This window comes from Engystomops pustulosus, chromosome 1 (genome assembly GCF_040894005.1).
Source record: "Engystomops pustulosus chromosome 1, aEngPut4.maternal, whole genome shotgun sequence".
Lineage (NCBI taxonomy): Eukaryota > Metazoa > Chordata > Amphibia > Anura > Leptodactylidae > Engystomops > Engystomops pustulosus.
The window spans coordinates 38,882,869-38,905,522 of record NC_092411.1 but is presented as its reverse complement, the minus strand read 5'-3'; the positions used below and the strand labels follow the sequence as shown (position 1 = coordinate 38,905,522).

Sequence of the window (22,654 nt, the reverse complement as noted above, 5' to 3'; positions counted from 1 at the left end):
GAGAGCGCTCACTGCTCCCCCAGGGTCTGGTCCGGGGGTCTGAATGTACCCCAATATACACTTTTGTAGATATGGTAACTTACTATTACCTCTCTGCACACTCACCTAGGAGGATCTTCACGCACTTCACATGATTGCCATGGACAGCATATAACAGGGGCGTCCCTCCATTCTGGAAATAGTGATGTGTAGTGTTAAAGACAGAATGGTGGAAAAGCTTTAGTGTCATATTTTCTATATTCTATACATTTTCATGGTGTGATCTTACCCAGTCATACTCGTTGACATCCACCCCACACTCCACCAGCATTTTGACAATATCTGTGTATCCTTTACTACAGGCCAGAGACAGGGCACTTTCGCGTCCTTTGCCGAGGACTTGAGGATCCGCACCCTAAATAGTGGGCAGAGAAAATAAATCTTATCACAGGCTCAGATCTGCCTTAGTGCCTTAAGACGAGCAAATTATAAGATGGATCTTTCCATTTCTTACATTCTGCAGTAGAAACTCCACCACAGCGATCTGTCCATGGGCTGCGGCCCACATCAATGGGGTGAAACCTTCTTCGTCAGTGATGTTAATCACGTTTTCTGATAAGAGGGTGAAATCTTTTAGCAACAAATTTCTAGAGCAAATGCCACTTGTCTACTTGTTACAATGCTACATACGTACAAGCCTGATACACTCATCCCTCTCTGTCACTCCAGTCCACCATGGCAGGGCTTGTCACTCCTGGTCTCTCTTTGTATACAGAGGTTCAGCAGTGAAGTGATGTAATCACAAAGCCTCTTTATACAAACAGATACCGGCAGTGATGGGCCTTGTGGCGCTGAACCTGAGCACCAGAGAGGGATGTATATAGCATTTGGTTATTTCCATAACTCTCTGATCCTGGGCAACCTGAGAACAGGGCATCAATCTTATGTTTAAAAAATAATCAGTCTTACAGTAAGGTGCCGAAAATTACAGGACAGGAATGAGGACTGTGCGTTACCTTGTTCAAGACGACTGGCCAGATACACCATCTCCCCTTGTGCAGCCAGCTGGTGGACCGACAATGCTGGGGAGAGGACAAAAGACTCAGTTTAGACTGTAGGAAATACATACTTAATAATGAATTATACCAGGCTAAGTATGTGCCAGTAATGTTACACTACATTCAGCCAACAGGAACGGCTCTTTTGTTTACAGAGGTTTTTTTTACATTATTAACATAACTGAAAATGTGGAATATAATTCTTGTTTCAATACGTCGTCCCTTTCAAGATCTTCATTTGCTTTGCCAGAATGAAAATGTAGTTTTCTATATTTCCTAGATTTATGGACTTTTCTTTCTCTCGGCCCTTAGACCTCATGCACAAGAAAGTGTGCTGCTTGCAAACCACAAACAACAGGCCAGTGCCCATTATCTGCAACACATCGGGGCTCATTTACTAAGGGGCCGAATGGCTGGGTTTCCCGAATATTACCGTTTTGCACCATTTGTCCCTGGATTGCCCCGGGTTTTTGGCGCACGCGATCGGATTGTGTCGCATCGGCGCCGGGTGGCATGCGACGGAAATCGGGGGGCGTGGTCGTCTGAAAATCCGAATTTTATTTAAAAATAAAATTGTGTCGCACTTACATGCACAAAGGAGAAGAAGGTGAACTCCGGCGGACCCCGGCGCAACAGCGACACCTGGTGGACATCCGGCACACGGACCTTAGTGAATCCCGGCAGAACCAGAATCCTTGTCGGAGAACGAGCCACTGGATCGCGACTGGACCGGGTAAGTAAATGAGCCCCATTGTCTCTGATGTTGATAGATAAGAGGCTGCCGGAGCTGAAAACCTGCAATCCACAGCCATGTGTATGAGCTCCTGGAAAGTTATGGGGCTGTGTGCTTGCCGTTATAACAGCATCCCTGAACAATGGCTGTGGGCAAGAAGTCTTAGGATTCATTCAGACGACCGGAATTGAGGCCGCGATCTGGCTGCACCAAAAGTGGCCAGATCACGGCCACAATAGAAGTTTTTGGCTCCTGGTCACAGTGAGGCGAGTCGGGTGGTGCCTATGGAGGGAGGAGGGGTGAGAAGCGCTCACTACACCTCCTCCCAGCCCTGTGCTTGCCAAGGAATAGGCGAGCACACGGCCGTCTAAATGTACCCTTAAAGTCCAACTATAGAAAACAAAAACATTGAAAACATTTTATCCATTTCGATGTATACAGTTTGCAAAAACAATAATTCATGCCCCCTGGTTGCAGCTAATAGTACAATCCTCTGGTGTATAGAGCTCTGTATGTTTAGCCCCCTTACTCTGGCTTTGCTAAAAAATACTTAATTAGTGAACCATAGTAAAGCTCTATAAATCATACGGGGCAGTTCTCCGACTGGCTCTAGCTCCAGAGGTGCAGGAAGATGCAATTATTTGAGATCCAAGAATCTTGAATCCCTGTGTCCCCATTGTAACAAGAGTTGCTTGAAGTGTGAACTGCATACATTCAACAGGATAATGAGAATGGAAACTAAAGTAAGTATATCACACAAAGATTACACCGAAACAAGTACTTACAATTGATCAGCAGAGGGGTGGTGGACACCTCGTTGCCTCTGTGTTTGTTGGTCAGTGTAGTGGACTGCTTGATAGGAGAGAAGTGTTTGGTGGTTGATGGGGTGTACACATGTCTGACCTGTATGCCGGGGGACGGGGAGGTGTGTATGTTACATTCAGCTGCAAAGAAGAAGAAGCAATGTTAGGAAATACTAAATTATAACTAATAAGATAAGAACAATTTGCAAGTAAATATCTGCTTGTGTCCTTGCATTTCTGACCCAGATACAAGATATAGGTTGCACTACTAGACATTTAGAAAACTGATAACCGTAGGCCAGTGTTTTATTTGGTTCCATGGACTATCTGCAGATACTACATTATATAGTACAGAGAACATCTGATGTAGATACACAATACTTATCGCTGGTTGTTCGTCTCTTTTGACACGTTTAATTAATTCTATGTTTGCCATTTTGGCCCTTCTATTCTGGTAACTGTGTACCGTACCTCTGTTACTCCTTCTAGAAGTTGATGAATACAATGACGACAAGTGTTACCCGTTACTGACACACAGTCCAATAAGAACTGACAGTGGCGGCTAGTTCAGTGAAAAAGCACTATGAAAATGGGGATGGCAACACCCAGTTGTCAATATATTCATAAGTTTCTGGTAATAAATTCTTAAATAACAGAGAAATTGTAAAAGCACAATCATTTCTATATATCATATATACAAAAACTCGGCTTATACTCGAGTAAAAAGAATATAGGTTTTACCGGGTTTTGTGGTAAAATTAAGGGACTCGGCTTATACTCAAGTATATACGGTAAATTGGGAATATGGCTATTTGCCAAAACATGTCAGGAGAGTTAAAGGATCCTGCAGCATGATTATTCCATGACCTTTCATCAAGTCAGTATCTGGGATGTTACCATCAAACTCAAGTATGATATATGAGTGACACTTGCTCATAGCTCCAGGCACTGTGACTGTAGTAATCTTATATGTGTTATCCATGTTACCCTACTTCTAAAATAAACTCTTTAAAAATTAAGCTACTGAACTAGACAAGCTCTGGGGATGTTACCAGAACCCCTCTGTGCTGTAGCTTCACAGGCTGTGACACTGTCTACCCCTCTGCTCCCTCAGTACTTCCCCCTCCCTCTGTCTGATGTAATCTCACTGCAGCAGCAGAAATTTCATCACACAGTGGGAGGGGCACAATAACAGTTTGTGAATCTGCACCACACAAGGGCTCTGGTAACCCTCCACCTGAGCTCTTCTGGCTCATTAGCATAATTTTAAAAGTAGATTTTAGAAGGAAGGAGGCCATGAATAACAAATATAAACAGATTACCTCAGCCATGCAGCATGGATCTATGAGCAAGTGCCCCGAAGTTATCATGACAGATTTTGATGGTAGATTTCCTTTAAGACCCTGCCATACATGACATACAACATGAACAGACGATGCTCTATGCAGGAGTTTCAATTTAGAGCTTTGCACCCCCCTTTAGTAATTTGTACTGGTGGTCTTATGCTTTACCCTATAGTGCTGTGTATTAGCAGCAGCTCGCCCCATTCTCCAGGGAAGCCTGCACGTGGCGATTTCCTTACAGAAAATATGGGATTAAAATCTTATACTTGAAAAAATAAGAAAAATGATTATATGCCTAATACCACACAAGTGCTGAGCACCAATTACAGGGAATTCCAGTGACTCTGTACTACTTTTTCATTATATTAGGTTTTCTGATATTAAAAGTAAGACAGAAGAAAAACGGTGGAATGGTTGCAGAATCAGACTACACAAGCTTTATACGTAGTCTGTTACCATAGAGACACAATATTTACTCCTTAAATAAAAGGGGGGATTTTCTTAAAAGCTGCTTAGATTTTTCATTTCAGATGTTTTGGAGCATCATAAAGCATACATTATCTCACAAGCAAAGCATCCCACATACAATGACTTACCTTTAAACAGGACTGAAGCTACTTCCAGGTCAGAGTTCACTTGATCTTGGATATTTTTACTATCTTCTTCATTCAATGATTTAACAAAGCGAGAACAGACATTCATGTCAAACCTATTTGGTAAAATGAATTTCATCCCCATGGCTACATTCTGTGCACTGCCTTCTTCTGGGTTGGACTCCATCACATGCTCCACTTTGATGTCCGGCATGCCCGACAGACAGAAGCTTACACACTCTTCACCCGAAAGCTCTGCCGAGCCCTCCAGATTGTTCAAGGTGGACATGACTACTCACAGATTCATTTACAGCCTCAGTAGGTAATTCTACTTCATAGGACTGAATCTGTTATCAGAAAAGAAACATATGTGATAAGACTAGAGAAATGCATGAGCGCAGGGAAAGATATGCCAATAGTGTGCACACAAAATATATTTTCATGCACCTGTAGCCTAAAGGCCTCAATAACAATGTTCTTCTTCACAGACACAAAGTACTGCTAGAAGGAAAAATATCAACATGTGGCAAAAACTGAAAAGTGTCAAAGAAAAAGTTACCAGATCCCCTCCGTGATGTAGCTTCACAGGCTGTTACAATGTGCAGAAACACTTCCACTCCCACATCAGGTAGAGGGAGTGGGAGTAGCCTCTAAAGTTACAGCATGGAGGGGCTCTTGTAAATAATTTCTACATAGTAAGAGGAATAAAACAAGCATGAAAAAAAAAAATCCCCCAAAAAGTTGTAGACCCAGATAAACTCCAATCAACACACACAGAATGGAGCTGCAAGTCTTTAACAGACAGATTCATTACAATGGAGCCATGTACATAAATGTGCTTTTCGTGGATCTGTTTGGAAAAGGCAGGTCTTATTCCTGCCCGTGTTTGTGGCCCGCAGCTTCAGGTAGATGTCTGTGAGAGTGAGTACTGATACTGACAGAGGTGTAATCCGTGTGCGGTTCAGTCTCTATTAAACATAATCATGTGACCCTTCAAGAGTTTGGGACACGCTAGAGACATCATCTTCTTTTATTAAAGGGGTATTCTAAGTTTTAATTGATTGAATTAAGGAAAGTTATACAATTTTCCAATATACTTTCTGTATCAATTCCTTATGGATTTCTAGATCTCTGCTTGCTGTCATTCTATAGGAAGCTGTCCATGGTCACACAGGTGCACGGCTTATTATATCACACAGCTCTGATTACTTTCTGTGACTGTAATAAACTCAGCATCTGTGTGACCATGGTCAGATTTCTGGAACATAAAAGCTTTCTATAGAAGGACAGCAAGCAGAGACCTGGAAAAAAAGTTGTAGATATTAATAAAGAAAGTATATTGAAAAATTTTATTTTTCTTCATACAAACATTAACATTAATTTGCCTAAATGGGAACACCCCTTTAATCTCTTTGCATACCAGCAACAATTACTGTGGTGGTAAGACTCGGCAATGGATTACTGGCCATATGCAGTGTGTATGTGTTGTTTGTGACCTGAGAGCAGCACACGCATGTGTACAGGTAGCCGTAACCTCGAATTATCCCCCTATACACAAGATAGCGGATACTTTCCTGCAAAGACAATCCACTGGAGTCTATTGTCCCTCATATGAATGGAGAGGTAGGTGGATGCGCCATTGACTCTACGGCAGTGATGGAAGGAGCCGAGTGCTGCGCTCCGCTATCTGTCTGAGCCATAGAGACAAGTACCGGCAGCCGCATGTGCCACCATCTGGGTACAAGGGGCCCCTGTTTCCATTTCTTCTGTGACACTATTACCCCTCTAGGTGTCAGAGCTCCTCCGATCTGGTACAGAAGATCCATCCATAGGACATAGAGAACTATAAATAGTCATTTCACTAAGTGCTTTACACCCTGTCCTGTATTCATGATTTCTGGACCCCTACAAGTCTCTCCATTCCACTGCTACAATAACTGCCAGAAACCGGTCGTGTGTGAATACAGTCCAGCCTGAGGCAGAGCGGGGATATGACCCAGTGCAGGTCTCCCCAGATCTGTCACATAATAATCCCCAGCAGCCTCTGTGTGATCACAACCCATCACTTACCTGAGCTGGCTAACTGCTATTGTTATATTATTGTCCCTCGTCACTTCCTGTCTTACGTCATCAACAAGCGCCATTCTGCACCGGTTCCTCCTCCGGGGGTCCCCCTGCTGCCGGTAAGGCTGTAGCTTTGCCGGTCTGGTCATCGGTCGCCCCTGCTTCCTGTCAGGGAGTGTATTCTATTCCCTCATACTTCATATTAACCCCATAAGTGTCACATCACCGGTTCGTGACGTGAAATCGCCGAGACCTCCCCGGATACACGTCATGAGGCAAAATGTCCGCTCACATGGCTGAATCCGGCAACGTGACTCCCCGGTGGTGAGGTAGACGTCCCGTGTGTGCTGGTGACTGGGCGCAGGGGTAGGTGGCGGCACTATGGGTTATACATTGTATTATACAGACCTGATCCCGAGATTCTCCTCTGCTGGCGGCTGCTTCCGTTACCTGTGCGGTACCGCGCTCTATCACCCGGGGCTGTCACCCACGCTGCGGATAGACGCATCTAACTCTACGGCTATGTTCACACAGTATATTCCAGTACCGCTATCGCTGACATAGAAGGCACCGCGCTGCAGGTGTCTATGGGAATGTACATGGTGTATATAAAAGTTACGTTATTCCCAGCTATTTTAACCCTTTCCTGTTACTGGTTTACTTTTTAGTATTCATCTCTCTCCTTAAATGTACAGTTTTTGTGGAACCAGATGTATTATATTAATTTCAGACATTAGTAATCGGGCACTTCTGCCATTATGCGTTGAGGTATGTTTTTAGGTGATGAGTGTTCATGAGTAGAGTTGAGTGGACCCGACTTTTGCATTTGGGGGTTTGGTCTGTGCAACCTGGAAATATTGCAGGATTGGTGGCTGAACATCCAGTCCGGCAGTTTGATGCCCCCCTCTACTATCCACGGTTTTGATTTGCCAGAGGTCGGGTCTGCTTATCTCTTTGCATGAGGGAATGATGACCCCCCCCCCCCCCACCATTATGTTGTGTGAAGCAGTCATGGCGCTTCCGTGATGTCGCGTCCACCAGTGACCCGGCAGCTTTCTAATTTAATCCTAATCCAATGAATGGTGCTGAACTGCAATACCAAGCACGGCCACTATACTATGTAAGGCGCTGATGTGAAAACACTTGTCTGCTCGCTGCAGTCTCATCCGTGATGTCATGTCCGTCTGCGACCTGGCCACTTTCTAGTTCAGTCCTAATCAAGTAAATGGCGCTGCACTGCAATACTACAGCCACTTTACAATGGATGGCACAGTTGTGACAACACTCAAGTGCTTGCTTCAGTCTCATCTAACAGTTGATTGGTGGAGGCTATCTGACAGCGGCTGACCTGTTACATAAAACAATAAAATGAAGAAACTTTTAAATTTCAATTATACAATTAATGATGTAATGTTGCGAAAATCAGAACTTTTGTACTGTGGGTGAAGCTGTGTGAGGGCATATGTAATTTGAGTTTTTGGTTAAAGCATTTTGGAGGAAATGCATAGAAAAGTCTAAATGAAGCAGCACATGCAACAAACAATTGTGTGCACAGGTGCAAGTCCTAGGACCCGCACTTAGTCCATCCAAAGTTTAAGAAAAGCAGCAGCACTCCAAGATCCAATCCAAATACCAATGTGTACCTTTATTTCATTGATCACTACAACGTTTCAACTCCCATTATTTTCATAATATATTGGGGTGGATGAAGGTAACCAAAAAACAGTATATTGGGATTTTTTTTCCTCTAAGGTGTCAGTTAACATTTTTTTGGAATACTTATGAGGAAATCGATAAAAATCCAGTATGATAAACCAGGGGCACTTACACATAAATCCAGGCACTGTGACTGTTGGAATCTTCGTATTTTTGTTATCCATTACCTCCATCCCTGTAAAATCAACTTTTAAAGTTCTGCTAATGAGCCTGAGGGCTGTAGAGGTATTACCAGGGCCCCTCCGTGTATAGTGAGAGGAAGAAGGGCTCCTACACAGTGTGACAGCCTATTAAGCCACAGACAGAGATGCTCTGATAACAACACTATATATATATATATATATATATATATATATATATATATATATATATATATATATTACACACACACACACACACACACCAATGTGGGGGATGGGTGATTCATATCTGATTTGGGGGAGTCCTGGTGAAAAACAGGGATCCAAACCTTCTAATCTGCAGTGATAAGGAACGGATCTGACTGGCGTTTGAGTGTACATACTGAGTCTAAGGATGGTGGTATATGACAACGTTAGGTCAGTGAACCTTGCACGTCCATTGGCTGGATTTCAGATTGAGCACAGGACAGTACAGCAGGCAGACTATAGCAGTACATGAAGCAAGAAGTCCCTGCTTCACCACAGAGCAGCAACACCAAACTGTACTCATCACTATGATGCATATAGCTCTGGACTGTGATCAGTCAGTGAAATCCGCCTGACGCGCATTTTGTGATTCACAGAGCGACCACAGTCATGTGTCGCCAGCCTTAGGCCTGTTTGTCAGGGTTGTGTTTGCCAGCACTTTGGCTGTTCCGGAGCTCACTACATTATACCTCACTAGGATGATCCTCCACATCTAACTTTGCTCCTCTTTCTGCCTCTGTGTTGTACATCTTCTAGGTGTTTGGGGAAGTAAAAACTGAACTCTTACCTTGGAAAACCTTGAAAAGGAAAGATGTCATCCTACAAGCCTGTCGCCATCCCATCCTACCCTAAACTTGGGGAGAAGGTCACCCAGGATACACTGTACTGGAGGCGTTACAGGGTAAGAGATCTAGATGTCTGCTCACCAGGGACTGGTCCATTTAGGAGTGTATTATGTATTTATGTGTAGAACATTCTGATGTCAGTTTTCTCTTTATTTTTACGTGCAGTGTTTTTTAATTAGAACCATAAATAAAGTTTATGCTCTTCCATTATTTTTTCATGTTTTCTTTATGGGATCTTTATGGGCATGAAAAGCATATTGCCAACCCCACTAAAGCCTCTAAAGCTTCTGTGGCCTTCTACGATAGATAGATAGAGCGATAGATAGATATATATCTCTTGCATCTCAAAAAGCTCAATCTACAGACTGTTTGGATTAAGAAACTGTGAATTTACTCTTGGCACAATGCAGTTACTCCTGATATATTATACGACATCCAAAATGTCATTGACACAAATCCTTGTTCTTCCTCAAGTACGTCATCTGCTGTACTTTAACCCCTTCCCGACGCGCGCCGTACTAGTACGGCGCGCGCCGGGTCCCGGTGCATGGAGAGGGCTCGCGGGCCGAGCCCTCTCCATAGCCGGTAAGTCTTTGCTGCATATTGCAGCAAAGGCTTACCGGTAACACCCGCGATCGGTGCTAGCACCGATCGCGGGTGCTTTCACCGCGATCGCCTCCGGCAATGCTGCCGGAGGCTTCAAAAAGATGGCGCCGCATGGGCGCCGCCATCTTGGCGCGGATCTCCGCTCCCCGATGACGTCACGGGGAGCGGTGATCCGTTGCCATGACAGCATCGGGCCTCACGAAGGCCCGAAGCTGTCTCGTTTTAACCTATTCATTACAATGTGCTATCAGCACATTGTAATGAATGAGGAGTAAAATCCCCATATACTGCCATATTGCAGTATGGCAGTATATGGTAGGATCGATCAGACAACCTAGGGTTAAAGTACCCTAGGGAGTCTGAAAAATAGTTAAAGTAAAAGTAAAAAAAAGTTTAAAAAAAAAAAATTATATTAAAAAAACCTAAAAATTCAAATCACCCCCCTTTCCCTAGAACTGATATTAATATTAATAAACAGTAAAAATCATAAACACATTAGGTATCACCGCGTCCGAAAATGTCCGATCTATCAAAATATTATAACGGTTTTTCACTGCGTTTAACCCCGTAACGGAAAATAGCGTCCAAAGTCAAAAATGACATTTTTTTGCCATTTTGGAAAATATAAAAAAATTAATAAAAAGTGATCAAAAGGTCGCACAGTCCTAACAATGATAGCAATGAAAACGCCATCAAAAGTCGCAAAAAATGACACCACCCACAGCTTCGTACACCAAAGTATGAAAAAGTTATTAGCGCCAGAAGATGGCAAAATCAAAAAAAAAATTTTTGTACAGGAGGTTTTAATTTTTTTAAATGTATGAAAACATTATAAAACCTGTACAAATGTGGTATCCCTGTGATCGTAGCAACCCAAAGAATAAAGTAGACATGTCATTTGGGACGCAGAGTGAAAGCTGTGAAATCCAAGCCCACAAGAAAACGTCGCAAATGTGTTTTTTCACCATTTTCACTGCATTTGGAATTTTTTTCCCGCTTCCCAGTACGCACCATGGAATATTAAATACCGTCACTACGAAGTGCAATTTGTTACGCAGAAAATAAGCCATAACAGAGCTCTTTATGTGGAAAAATAAAAAAGTTATAGATTTTTGAAGGTGGGGTGTGAAAAATGGAAGTGAAAAAACTAAAAAAGGCCAAGTCGTTAAGGGGTTAAGTAAAGTCAATACTAGGTGGGATGACAGGAGGGAATTTCCTAAATAGTGGCTTTAAGGTAAATTAAATTTATTGGATTGTGTACTGTCTGAACTGAAAAAAATATTGTTATTTTTACTTTTGTAATTAACATCTGTATTTTTATTTTTTTTTTAGACTCCTGTTCAGATTAAGGAATACGGGGCTGTTACAAAAATTGACTTTTCTCCTGAAGAGACGTGTAATTATGTGGTCACCGCATCCACCAGGGTGAGTGGTGTTGATATTTTGTGTGGAATTGGTTAAATTTCCTCACTATATTTTATGTCCTGTGGACATATTGCCACTTCGCCTATTCTTGGGTGGGTATTCTAGAGTGGGTCACGGAAGTTGGACCTCCACTGATCAGCAAGTTCCATGTTGATGTTTTGTTTGAGTATTTCTCTCCATGCGCTGTTAGCCTTAGTATTCTCATCTGCTTTTGGTTTTCCCCTTTAGCTGCAGCTCTATAACAAATATTCTCCGGAACCTATAAAAACCTTTTCCCGCTTTAAAGATACGGCTTATTGTGGAACGTATAGAGGAGATGGGAGGCTGATCGCTGCTGGCTGTGAAGATAGTGTAGTGAAGATGTTTGATATCGGTGGAAAGGCTGCCCTGAGAGAATACGTGGGACATAGCAAGTAAGTGTCTCTTTATGGTAGGTTACAACAGTCTACAGTTTTAGGAGCCAGCTGTCCGGTTGGTACTGCTCGGTACTATGAGCATCAGAGATGTCATAGTATTGAATCTTAGCACTTTGGTCTAAAACATCCCTGCTAGCTATCACTAAGACTATGTACAATGATCAGTATGTTGGTCTGTTCCAGAGAATGAACACATTGTACAGGACTGGAGTCCTTGCTTCATTTAGGAATATTATGCAAAGACTAGTTGTTTGCTGGCTGTTACCAGTATTGTTAGCTGTTACCGTGCTGTAGACCGGGAATTTTCTGTATAATGAAAGGACTCCTGTCCTGTGCAATTCGTGGGATCAGACCAAAATAGCTGAACAAAGTAAGGGAGAGAACAAAGTTATTCACTGGCTGTTGCTTTTTTCATTTTTTGCTCATGGCTTACTGACTTTCTAAGTGCTTTTTTAAATTTCCATTTGTTTTTTTTCAATCGATCTGTTGTGTGTTGAAAACATTGTGTTAAAGGTGCACCACAAAAAAGTTGGCGAACTCTGTTGGAGCTGTGCAGATAAGCGACACATTCATGAAGAACGTGCGCCAGAAATCATGAATCCGGCGCACTCTACGCAGGCAAAGTGCACTTAGTGCAGTTTGCACTACTCTTAGTAAATGTGCCCCATAATGTCCACAACTAGCATTTTCATTATTGCCATACATTGTCACCACCATCCTAAATCTGTCCAATCTTCTTGATTGTGACTGTGTGATACAGTATTGCCTTTGTTTCCTTAGAGCGGTGCACTTTGTGGACTTTACTGCCGATAAGTTTCGGATCGTGTCGGGCTCAGATGACTATTCGTCCAAAATCTGGGACGTTCCCAATGGTGTAGAAATCTCTACCTACAGAGAACATACAGACTATGTGCGCTGCGGCTGCGTAAGCAAACTCAGCGATGATCTGTTTGTTACAGGTAAGATATCTTTCCCCACCACTTCATCGTTCTAATAGTCTCTTAACTGTTAAAGGGGTTGACCATATTCAGCAAATAATTGATATTGTTTGTTAAAGGAAAAACTATCCAATTTGCCAATATACTTTGTGCATCAATTCTCCATGGTTTTCTAGATCTCTGCTTGCTGTCCTGCTATAGGAAGCTTCCATGGTTACTCCAGTGAATTGAAATCTGTAAGTGGTGATGTGATGTGATGGGCATGCAGGTGCCCGAGCCGTTATTCTCACAGAGAGTAATAGAGATTGTGTGATAATAAAGGCTTGTGCACCTATGTGTCCATCACATCACATGGACAGATTTCTATCCACTGGAACTAAACACAGAAGCTTTCTATGGTAGGACAGCAAGCAAAGATCTAGAAAACCGTGAGGAATTGATAGAGACAGTATATTGGAAAATTGTATAACTTTTCATAACACAAACAATATCAAATATTTTCTGGGAGTGGACAAGCCCTTTAAGTTATTGTAGCATTTTTTTTTTCAAGATATTTTTTTTTGCAACTTATTCATTTTGTGTACAGGTTGTAGCCTTGCCATGCTAAAACTAGGATATGACATTGCATCTCTAACATTAGTTTGTTTATAAGGGGTCATACATGTACATGATGGTGAACATTTGTTTGGTGGAACAAGTCTGTATGTTAGATCAGTCAAACACTGATTGGGCCATAAAGTTGGTTCGACCTGTATGCATCTAAAGGGGTGGTTCCATATTTTATGTTGATCACCTGTCCACCTCATAGGCCCAAGGGGGGGAGGGGCAAGTGGTCTTCCCCTTCACTACTCAGATATTGATTCCCTCAACTTAAAATTATATGTATGGTATTCCCAAAAAATATGTGCTAGTGTACCTCTGTGGCCACAGTTTCTCCAGCATCTGTCGGAAGATCCTGGGTATATATGGGCCAGATGTGCAGGTGTATGGTACCATCTGGATAAGACTTTCTGGTGGACTTCAGTAAGATTAGAACATTTAGAAGCTTTTGAGGCCCAGTAGTTAGCCTCTTTCCATTGTAACATGGTAAATTCTTGCCCCAGATCCTTTTACCAGTTTGTTATATGTGCCATCTTGGCTACACCTCCCCCTTCTACTAATAGGTCATAAATGGATCTGGTGTTTTGTAGTATGGAGAAATTCATCTCTCAACGTAATAACAATTGACTGAAATTGGGATTAACCCAAAAAAAAAAAAAAAAAAAAATCATATCCCTGGTGAAACCAATTCCCTTCCCCCTCCCCTCCCTCCCCCACCTTCCGTCTTTTATCCTTAAAGGACACCTGTCATCAGGTCTGTGTCACTTGTCCTGTCACTACTACCTGTTGGAGCAGCTCACAAGGATCCCATCCCAGCCTTTATCTAGTTATTTCATACATTATTCATTGTAAAATCATCTATTCTTTATCATGTAAATGAGGCTGGTCACATGGTCAGAGGCAGTGATGTCACCCCTGTTCCCCCTCCCCTCTCCTCCCCCTGCTCATGTCTGTGTGTAATGTATAGTAAAGCATTGCTAGTGTGTGTGGTGCATCTGCTGACATGCTGCATCCTCCTAATATACAGGTGAGAGACACAGACATCAGCTACACATGAATCTGACATGTTCTGCTGTAACATGGCTGCCTGGAGCTGCTGTATCTCTCCTATACACACACACATGCACACACAGGCTGCAGGGGGCGTGGCCACCAGCACCAGGAAGCACATCATTATACAGCCTCACATCATTATACAGGCTGTCAGTCATGCACTGGGGGTGTGGCTGTGCCTCCCACTCATGAATAGAGTGGACAGCTTGAATATGCTAATGCTTCATTGGACATTTCACAGGTCATTTGCATACAGCTTTAGGATCTCATTGCTTAGATTTACAGGCATATAGAGGGACAATGAAGGGATAGAGGCAATGCTCTCTAATGGTAGTTTATGAAAATATATTTAGTTTAGGGAGTTATTATGCATGACGGGTTCTCTTTAAGTTCACTCACCTTGTTTAGTACTTTATTGTTCTTGGCTTAACAAGATTTGCTGTAATTAGCTAATTTTATGTGAAAAAAAAGACTGTACACAATGTATGGAGCTGTAAAATCTGTTTAATATAATTGGATGGTCTCAATAAAAAATATTTAAACACAAAATTATATGTATGGTCTTTGAACTGCATGAGCACCTACCCAGATCACAAAGCGGAGCAGGAACATTGGAGAGATCCTACATGGCCTGGATACAAGTTTGCTTGTTAAAACTTTGTATGTGAATAAATGGCTATACACTCATTTTTTGGGCGCCTATAACTGTTGCTTTTATCTGTCAGGCTCTTACGATCATTCTGTGAAGGTTTTTGATGCACGAACAGAACAAAGTGTGATGACCATGCAGCATGAACAACCAGTGGAGAGTGTCCTGCTCTTCCCTTCAGGAGGGCTCCTCGTCTCTGCAGGTATGGAGGTGACTCCCATGTGCATACAGCAGGGATCCTGAAAACTGTGAAGAATCGATACAGAAAGTATCATTAATAATTGTATAACTCTTCCTTACACAAACAATCTCAATTATTTGCTGAAAGTGGACGATTTTAATGAGTTTTGTCTCTACAATTACAGTATTGCAGCAAAAATACCGACTAGTTTGTGTGAAAGTTAAATTCGCTAATATTTCTTTCTTTACCCTTTCTTCCCTTAGGTGGTAGATATGTGAAGGTGTGGGACCTGCTGAAGGGAGGACAGTTATTGGTGTCACTAAAAAATCACCATAAAACAGTAACTTGTCTGTGCCTGAGCAGCTCTGGTCAGAGGCTGCTGTCCGGATCTTTAGACAGGTAGGCTTATAGTTAAAAGATTGAGTGAAACAAATTCTCTCCTAAAATTAGGGCTACAAGTTAGATTGTGCCGTGTCCTGCTTCCCGGACCATCCATAGTGATAAAGAAAAGGACTACAGGCAGTCCCCGGGTTACATACAAGATAGGGTCTGTAGGTTTGTTCTTAAGTTGAATTTGTATGTAAGTCGGAACTGCATATTTTCTCATTGTAATCCCAGACAGAACTTTTTTGGTCTCTGTGACAATTGGATTTTAAAAATTTCGGGTTGTCATAAGAATCCGGATTAACACTAAAGCTTCATTACAGACACCGGTGATAACTGTTACAGCTGATCATTGTAGCCTAAGACTAAAGTATAATAAATTACCAATATCCAGAGGTCCGTTTGTAACTAGGGGTCGTATGTAAGTCGAGTGTTCTTAAGTAGGGGACCGCCTGTATTGCGTCATAATGATATATAGTGCAGGAACACAGAACGGTGGCGCTGAACTGTAATCGTAGCAGCAGGGAAGAAGGGACTCTCATATGATGCATGGAGTCCCTTCCCCAGCACTGTGGTAGGTCTTTGAAATCTGGCCAGTCCACCTTGAAAAGAATAGGGTTTCGCTTTTGGTGCTTTGAAGTTAGTTTTTATCGAGAGGTTGTAAGATTCATTACTTTAGTCTTTATAGAAGTTTATGGGGGTTTTCAGTTGTGTGACCCTTATTTTGATCTCCCATGTATATTAGTTCTCACCCTGTAGATCCTCAAATGAGAAGGCCTCTATCCAGGCACACTATTATCTGTACATGACCATATGGCTCTGTGACTCTAAAGTGTCCTTTTTGTTTTTATAATTGCTTAGTGTCAATTATTAAAAAAAAAAGGGGGGGCTAAAATGGAGGAAATCAACTGCGTTGAAATACTTCTCTATGGGGCACTTTTTCAAGTTGGCTACTTAATCACTGCAATGTGTCTTACATTTTTTCCCTTTGTGATACATGTGATGAGTTGCCTATTTAGTCTCAATTTTGCGACTTTTTATGGTGTGCGACTCTTTAGTCCCAAATAGTAGTTTACCAAAAGTAAGTCCGGGTCTAGCATACTCTGTTTTGCAACTTATTAGGCGAAAGAATGGGACAATTCCAAGCCCAAAAGTCTCACAAGTTGAACAAACATCTGAGCTACAAAGATAAATACAGCCACTGCATTATATCCATGAGGCATCTGACTTTGGTAGGCTGCTTGATTCTGCACTTAAAAAGTCTTAAACTGTGAAAAGTCGCACAGAAAAAAGAAAGCAATAGGAGTGATACATGCCCCCTCCCCCCCATGACTATTTCAGTTTGGGCTAAGTTAACTTATATGCAAAGTGAACTAGTCAGGGGATTTGTGCAATAGTCCTGACCGAGCCTCACTCAAAGTGAATGATCCTTCTCCCTTTTATATGTGTATACTGAAAGCTGTCCATCACTGTGTGTGGGGGAGGTCACACTGACTCTTTCTGTCTTTCCTAGGAGTCCTGCCAGGATCTGCTTTTTAAGCAGAAATCCTACTCCAAATTATATAACTGCATAAAGTTAGACATATAGAGAGGGCTCTTCATCACACAGTAAATTCACTCTTTTCTCTTTGACAGACATGTGAAGATCTACAGTACGATGAACTACAAAGTTGTTCATAGTTTTGATTATGCAGCGTCAATCTTGAGCCTGGCATTGGCTGTAAGTATGAGTAGTACATCAGTAATTCCATTACAATATTAGAGGGTCACTGGGATCTTCCTGTCCATATGTGCAGTTTTTGATGGAATTAGGAACCCAGCCATGTAGCCGTCTTATCGGGGACCCTATAGAAGCTAGATCTGTATAATATTCTGCAGTACACCATGGTCTGCATGTTGTAGTAAAGCTTATGTAGTGGTAATGCATAATGCTAGGGTGTATTTAGATGGCTGCAATGTCTTATGTGTCCCAGCTATAGACCCTATCCCCACTGCAGGTCAAATGACTGATGCCACAGTTTCATGTCATGAGACTCCAGGCTGAGATGGGTTGTTTGGCTGTGTCTTATAAGCCCTAATAATGTAACTTTGATTGCTGTGCTTTTACTTTTCAGCCCAACGATGAGATGATTGTGGTTGGAATGACCAACGGCGTCTTGAATGTAAAACACCGGAAGTCTGATGCTCCGAAAGGATCTAAACGCCCTGTAAAACAAAGACCAAGATACCGAACATTCATGAGAGGAAAGGGTTACGTCCCAAAACAGGTAAAGTGGGCGAAGATGGTGGTTTTGGGGGCCGTATACACAAAGTTGATGTCTTCTGTTTGTTCTGCTAGAAGGAAGGGACTACGCGTGAATGACATGTTACTATAAGCGTTGTAATACAGTTCTCTGGCTCACCTCTTGTTTTCTACAGGATGACTTTATTGTCAGTAAACCAGTAAAACGACACTTAAGGAAATATGACAAATTGCTGAGAGGTTTCCAGGTGTCTGCAGCTCTGGATGCTGTGCTAGAGGTAAGAGACCACAAGCTCTAATGGGAATACACTGTGTCAGTGCTGGAGGGCTAATTGCTGGGACAGAGAGCAGATGAACTAAGGACTGGATGTCCACCCAAATGACCCATAGGGAATAGTAAGGAGGGTGCACATATTCAGCCTATTCTTTATTTGCTACAATGGGACTGATGGAATGGCTGTGATCTAGTAGTCCCAGAGAAGTAAATGGAGTGCACACTAAGCAGTCATACGTCATGGGGGACTTCAGGGGAGTTTCTTCTGTTGGCTTGGAGTCCATCAGGTCATTTATAGACAATTATTCCCCTAGCCTCTAGATGGGGTATAAGTGTCTTTTGTGTCAAAATGCATTTAACTTCTATGCACAAGAGAGAAAATGTGTGTTTAGTGGGAAGGGATGCCAAGGGATTCCCACTTATCAGGTGAATAAGGTTGTTTAGTCCTTCAGGGCAGCAACGATGGCACTGTACTCCATTATCTATTTCCATGATATACTGTATGTATACACAGTGCTGACCCATTCAGATGGGTGGTCTCCAGACATGTGCTGTATAACTCAGGCTTCAGCAGAGGTCTGCAAAATCCCTTGTGTCTGATGGGCTATTGTTGTTTGATGGGTGAAGGTTCCCGTCATTTGTTTAATCTCCTTTGTCCTCGTCTTAGACTTCGATAACCGCTTCAACCCCTGAAGTGACGGTGGCCGTGATGAATGAAATAGACAGAAGAGGAATTCTTGAAAACGCCCTGGCAGGGAGGGATGAGAGACAGCTCTCCATAATTCTTACCTTCCTAATAAAGTGAGTAATCATGGCTTCTTTGTTAAGCAACAGCCCCACACTTGTCCAGTGGTTGTATATGGTTTATGTGTGTACAGTAGGGAAAAAAGTCATCCACCAATTCTGCAAGCCTGTAATTGACATCATAGATAGACCTCAAGTATGAGCGACAAAATGAGAAACCATATCCAGAAAATCACATTGTCTGAATTAGCAAATTATGGTGGTAAATAAGTATTTGGTCAACAACAATAGTTCATTTCGATACTTTGTTATATATAATTTGTTGGCAATGACAGAGGTCAAACATTTTCTGTAAGTCTTCCCATGGTTGGCACACACTGTTGCTGGTATGTTGGCCCATTCCTCCATGCACATCTCTAGAGGAGGGATGTTTTGGGGCTGCTGCTGGAAGACCCAGCCACGTCTTATCTTCAATGCCTTTGCTGATGGAAAGAGGTTTGCACCCCATTAATTCTTTCATGTACCCGGATCTCTTTGCAGATCCCCAATGCCTCACAGTAGGTCTAGTGCTCTTTGGATGCAGCTCAGCATTCACTCTTCACCAAACAGGACAAGTTGTGTTTCTACCAGACAATTCTACTTTTGGTTTCATCTGACCATGTGACATTCTCCCAATACTTTTCTGGAACATCCAAAAGCTTTTCAGCAAACTTCAGACGGGCCCAGATATGTACTGGCCTAAGCAGGGGGACACGTCTGGCACTGCAGGATGTGAGTCCCTGAAGGTGTAGTGTGTTCCTGATGGTAGCCTTTGTTTTGTTGGCCCCAGCTTTCTGCAGGTCATTGACTTGGTCCCCCCATGTGGTTCTGGGATTTTTGCTCACCCTTCTTGTGATCATTTTGGACACATGGGGTGAGGTCTTGCTTGGAGCCCCTGATCGAGGGAGATGATCAGTGGTCTTGTATTTCTTCCATTGTCTAATAATTGTTCCCACAGATTTCATCGCACCAACCATGCACATCTACAATTTTGTTTCTGGTGTCTTCACCATAGTGGAGGTTTGAGTGTGACTGTTTGAGGTTGTGGACAGGTGGTTTTTATACTGATAACAAGTTCAAACCGCAGCCATTACTACAGGTAATGAGTGGAGGACAGAGGAGCCATTACTACGGGTAATGAGGGGAGGACAGGGGAGCCATTACTACGGGTAATGAGGGGAGGACAGGGGAGCCATTACTACGGGTAATGAGGGGAGGACAGGGGAGCCATTACTACGGGTAATGAGGGGAGGACAGGGGAGCCATTACTACGGGTAATGAGGGGAGGACAGGGGAGCCATTACTACGGGTAATGAGGGGAGGACAGGGGAGCCATTACTACGGGTAATGAGGGGAGGACAGGGGAGCCATTACTACGGGTAATGAGGGGAGGACAGGGGAGCCATTACTACGGGTAATGAGGGGAGGACAGGGGAGCCATTACTACGGGTAATGAGGGGAGGACAGGGGAGCCATTACTACGGGTAATGAGGGGAGGACAGGGGAGCCATTACTACGGGTAATGAGGGGAGGACAGGGGAGCCATTACTACAGGTAATGAGAGGAGGACAGGGGAGCCATTACTACGGGTAATGAGGGGAGGACAGGGGAGCCATTACTACGGGTAATGAGGGGAGGACAGGGGAGCCATTACTACGGGTAATGAGGGGAGGACAGGGGAGCCATTACTACGGGTAATGAGGGGAGGACAGGGGAGCCATTACTACGGGTAATGAGGGGAGGACAGGGGAGCCATTACTACGGGTAATGAGGGGAGGACAGGGGAGCCATTACTACGGGTAATGAGGGGAGGACAGGGGAGCCATTACTACGGGTAATGAGGGGAGGACAGGGGAGCCATTACTACGGGTAATGAGGGGAGGACAGGGGAGCCATTACTACGGGTAATGAGGGGAGGACAGGGGAGCCATTACTACGGGTAATGAGGGGAGGACAGGGGAGCCATTACTACGGGTAATGAGGGGAGGACAGGGGAGCCATTACTACGGGTAATGAGGGGAGGACAGGGGAGCCATTACTACGGGTAATGAGGGGAGGACAGGGGAGCCATTACTACGGGTAATGAGGGGAGGACAGGGGAGCCATTACTATGGGTAATGAGGGGAGGACACGGGAGCCATTACTATGGGTAATGAGGGGAGGACACGGGAGCCATTACTACGGGTAATGAGGGGAGGACACGGGAGCCTCTTAAAGAAGTTGTTTCAGGTCTGTGAGAGCCAGAAATCTTGCTTGTTTGTAGGTGACCGAATACTTATTTCCCCCCTCTATATATGTGCTTACATGAATAGGTCTTACTGTGTATGTGCAGGTTTTTTTTATAATTGGGGACACTTGGAAGAGTTATACATTTCTCCAGGAAATCTGCTATTATGGCGTGGTGACTGGCTGCAGGAACTGCTTGTGTTTTAATTCTTGTTGCAGGGATGTAGTTCACCAAATCACAAGGGTACATTGCTTAAAGGAAATCTTTCATCATCATCACGCATGGATAAACCAGGATCACTTACTCATGGATCAAGACGCTGTGACTGTGATAATCTACTTATATTGTTATTTTGAGGCCTCCTTCCTTCAAATAGTAACTTTTAGAATTATGCTAATGAGTCACAAGGGGTCTTGGGCCCTTACCAGAGCCCCTCCATGCTGTAGATTCACTTCTTGTCCCCCTCACTGTGTGCTAAAACTTCCTCTGTTGCTGTGCGATTACAGCAAGCGGGGGGGGGGTTTAACTACTGGGTGAGAAGGATGCATATCCTGCAAAGGGGATCTAGTAACGCCCCTCAGAGCCCTTCTGAATCTTTAGCATAATTTTAAAAGTTGTTTTTCATAGAGGCGGCCATCGATTAACAAACATAAGAAGATTGTGACAGTCATGGTGCCTTGATCTATGAGTAGGTGCCCCTGGTTTATCCATGCTTCATTTTGACTGTAGACTTCCTTTAATAACCTGTATACTGAGAAGCGCTGTCTTCATATATTTTAGCCACAAATGGATTTTCCCAATAGACAACTGTTTCTAATAGAACTGATCTCCATTTTATCTTTATTACAGGCACACAATAGATCCTCGATTTGCACCAATTTTATTAAATGTGGCAGAGAAAGTCATTGGTAAGTGTTACTAATAGGACGGAGGGTTCTGCTTGTTACTTATCAAAACCACAAGCACCAAGTGCTCAGTACGAATTGGCGCCTAATTTACACTCAATTCACCTCTATGGGGCTGCTGGATGTAACTTCTCAAAAAGTCCCATCGAGGTGCAGAGGGGATAAGTTTAATTGTCAAACATTAAACCTATAAATTATAATGGAGGGGGATGGTACATCATATCCTGTGGATTCATGGTTTAGCTGCTGTAATGTTTTTTCTAGTGCTTGTTGACGGAGTTGCTTCTTCTTCTTCTTTTTAGACATCTATTCTTCTGTGATAAACCAGTCGCCTGTAGTGGATCGATTGTTCCTGAGACTCCAAGACACACTGGAGAAAGAAGTCAATTACCATGAAGAACTATTAGAGGTTTTGGGGATGATGGACACTCTCTTTGCCACTATGACCAGGAAGAAAACAGCCGTCTCCAGAGAGACCAAACCAACAAGTCTTCCCGAGGATAATAGCTCAGTGACTGTCCAGTCCTCATCATGAGACAGTCATTACCAGTGGACAGATATTTTTATACCACTTTTTAATATATTTTATATGGGATGTATGGATTGATCTCAGTGTTTTAAATCCCATGTAGCCCGGTTCATAAATCAAAACTTTAAGCACTTGTGACAA

At 43.0% G+C, this 22,654-nt stretch overlaps 2 protein-coding genes across 6 annotated transcripts in view; one reads left to right on the top strand and one right to left on the bottom strand.

The window, feature by feature from the left end:
• ANKRA2 (ankyrin repeat family A member 2) overlaps positions 1-7,030 on the bottom strand; it is a 12,563-nt gene extending 5,533 nt beyond the window's left edge. Inside the window, exons 1-7 of one of the 3 annotated variants that reach the window (XM_072138673.1) lie at positions 6,982-7,030; positions 4,513-4,856; positions 2,556-2,714; positions 996-1,061; positions 494-591; positions 269-394; positions 106-172 (exon numbers count right to left, since the gene is read on the bottom strand). In XM_072138673.1, the coding sequence (XP_071994774.1) occupies positions 106-172; positions 269-394; positions 494-591; positions 996-1,061; positions 2,556-2,714; positions 4,513-4,798 (802 nt within the window). In that variant the 5' untranslated portion in view covers positions 4,799-4,856; positions 6,982-7,030. Of the gene's footprint in view, positions 1-105; positions 173-268; positions 395-493; positions 592-995; positions 1,062-2,555; positions 2,715-4,512; positions 4,857-6,579; positions 6,828-6,981 lie in introns of those variants that run through there. The other 2 variants (XM_072138679.1, XM_072138665.1) reach the window with 2 other exon arrangements.
• On the top strand, positions 6,577-22,654 carry UTP15 (UTP15 small subunit processome component). 3 transcript variants are annotated; one of them, XM_072138643.1, is made up of 13 exons: positions 6,577-6,692; positions 9,213-9,357; positions 11,240-11,332; positions 11,561-11,745; positions 12,529-12,707; positions 15,065-15,190; positions 15,433-15,568; positions 17,189-17,273; positions 17,668-17,820; positions 17,972-18,073; positions 18,737-18,870; positions 21,929-21,987; positions 22,287-22,654. In XM_072138643.1, exons 2-13 carry the CDS (start codon positions 9,268-9,270, stop codon positions 22,517-22,519), a joined length of 1,575 nt encoding a protein of 524 aa, XP_071994744.1. In that variant the 5' UTR covers positions 6,577-6,692; positions 9,213-9,267; the 3' UTR covers positions 22,520-22,654. The 3 variants fall into 3 exon arrangements, with proteins under 3 accessions (XP_071994744.1, XP_071994753.1, XP_071994735.1); XM_072138652.1 differs by lacking the exon at positions 6,577-6,692 and adding an exon at positions 6,708-6,902; XM_072138634.1 differs by lacking the exon at positions 6,577-6,692 and adding an exon at positions 6,708-6,939.

Excerpts from the sequence above, each read along its gene's own strand:
- UTP15 (XM_072138643.1), top strand. The coding sequence starts at position 9,268 with ATGTCATCCTACAAGCCTGTCGCCATCCCATCCTACCCTAAACTTGGG. Across the intron at positions 11,333-11,560 it reads TGGTCACCGCATCCACCAGG|CTGCAGCTCTATAACAAATA; the intron begins GTGAGTGGTGTT and ends TTTCCCCTTTAG. Across the intron at positions 18,074-18,736 it reads CTCTGGATGCTGTGCTAGAG|ACTTCGATAACCGCTTCAAC; the intron begins GTAAGAGACCAC and ends TCCTCGTCTTAG.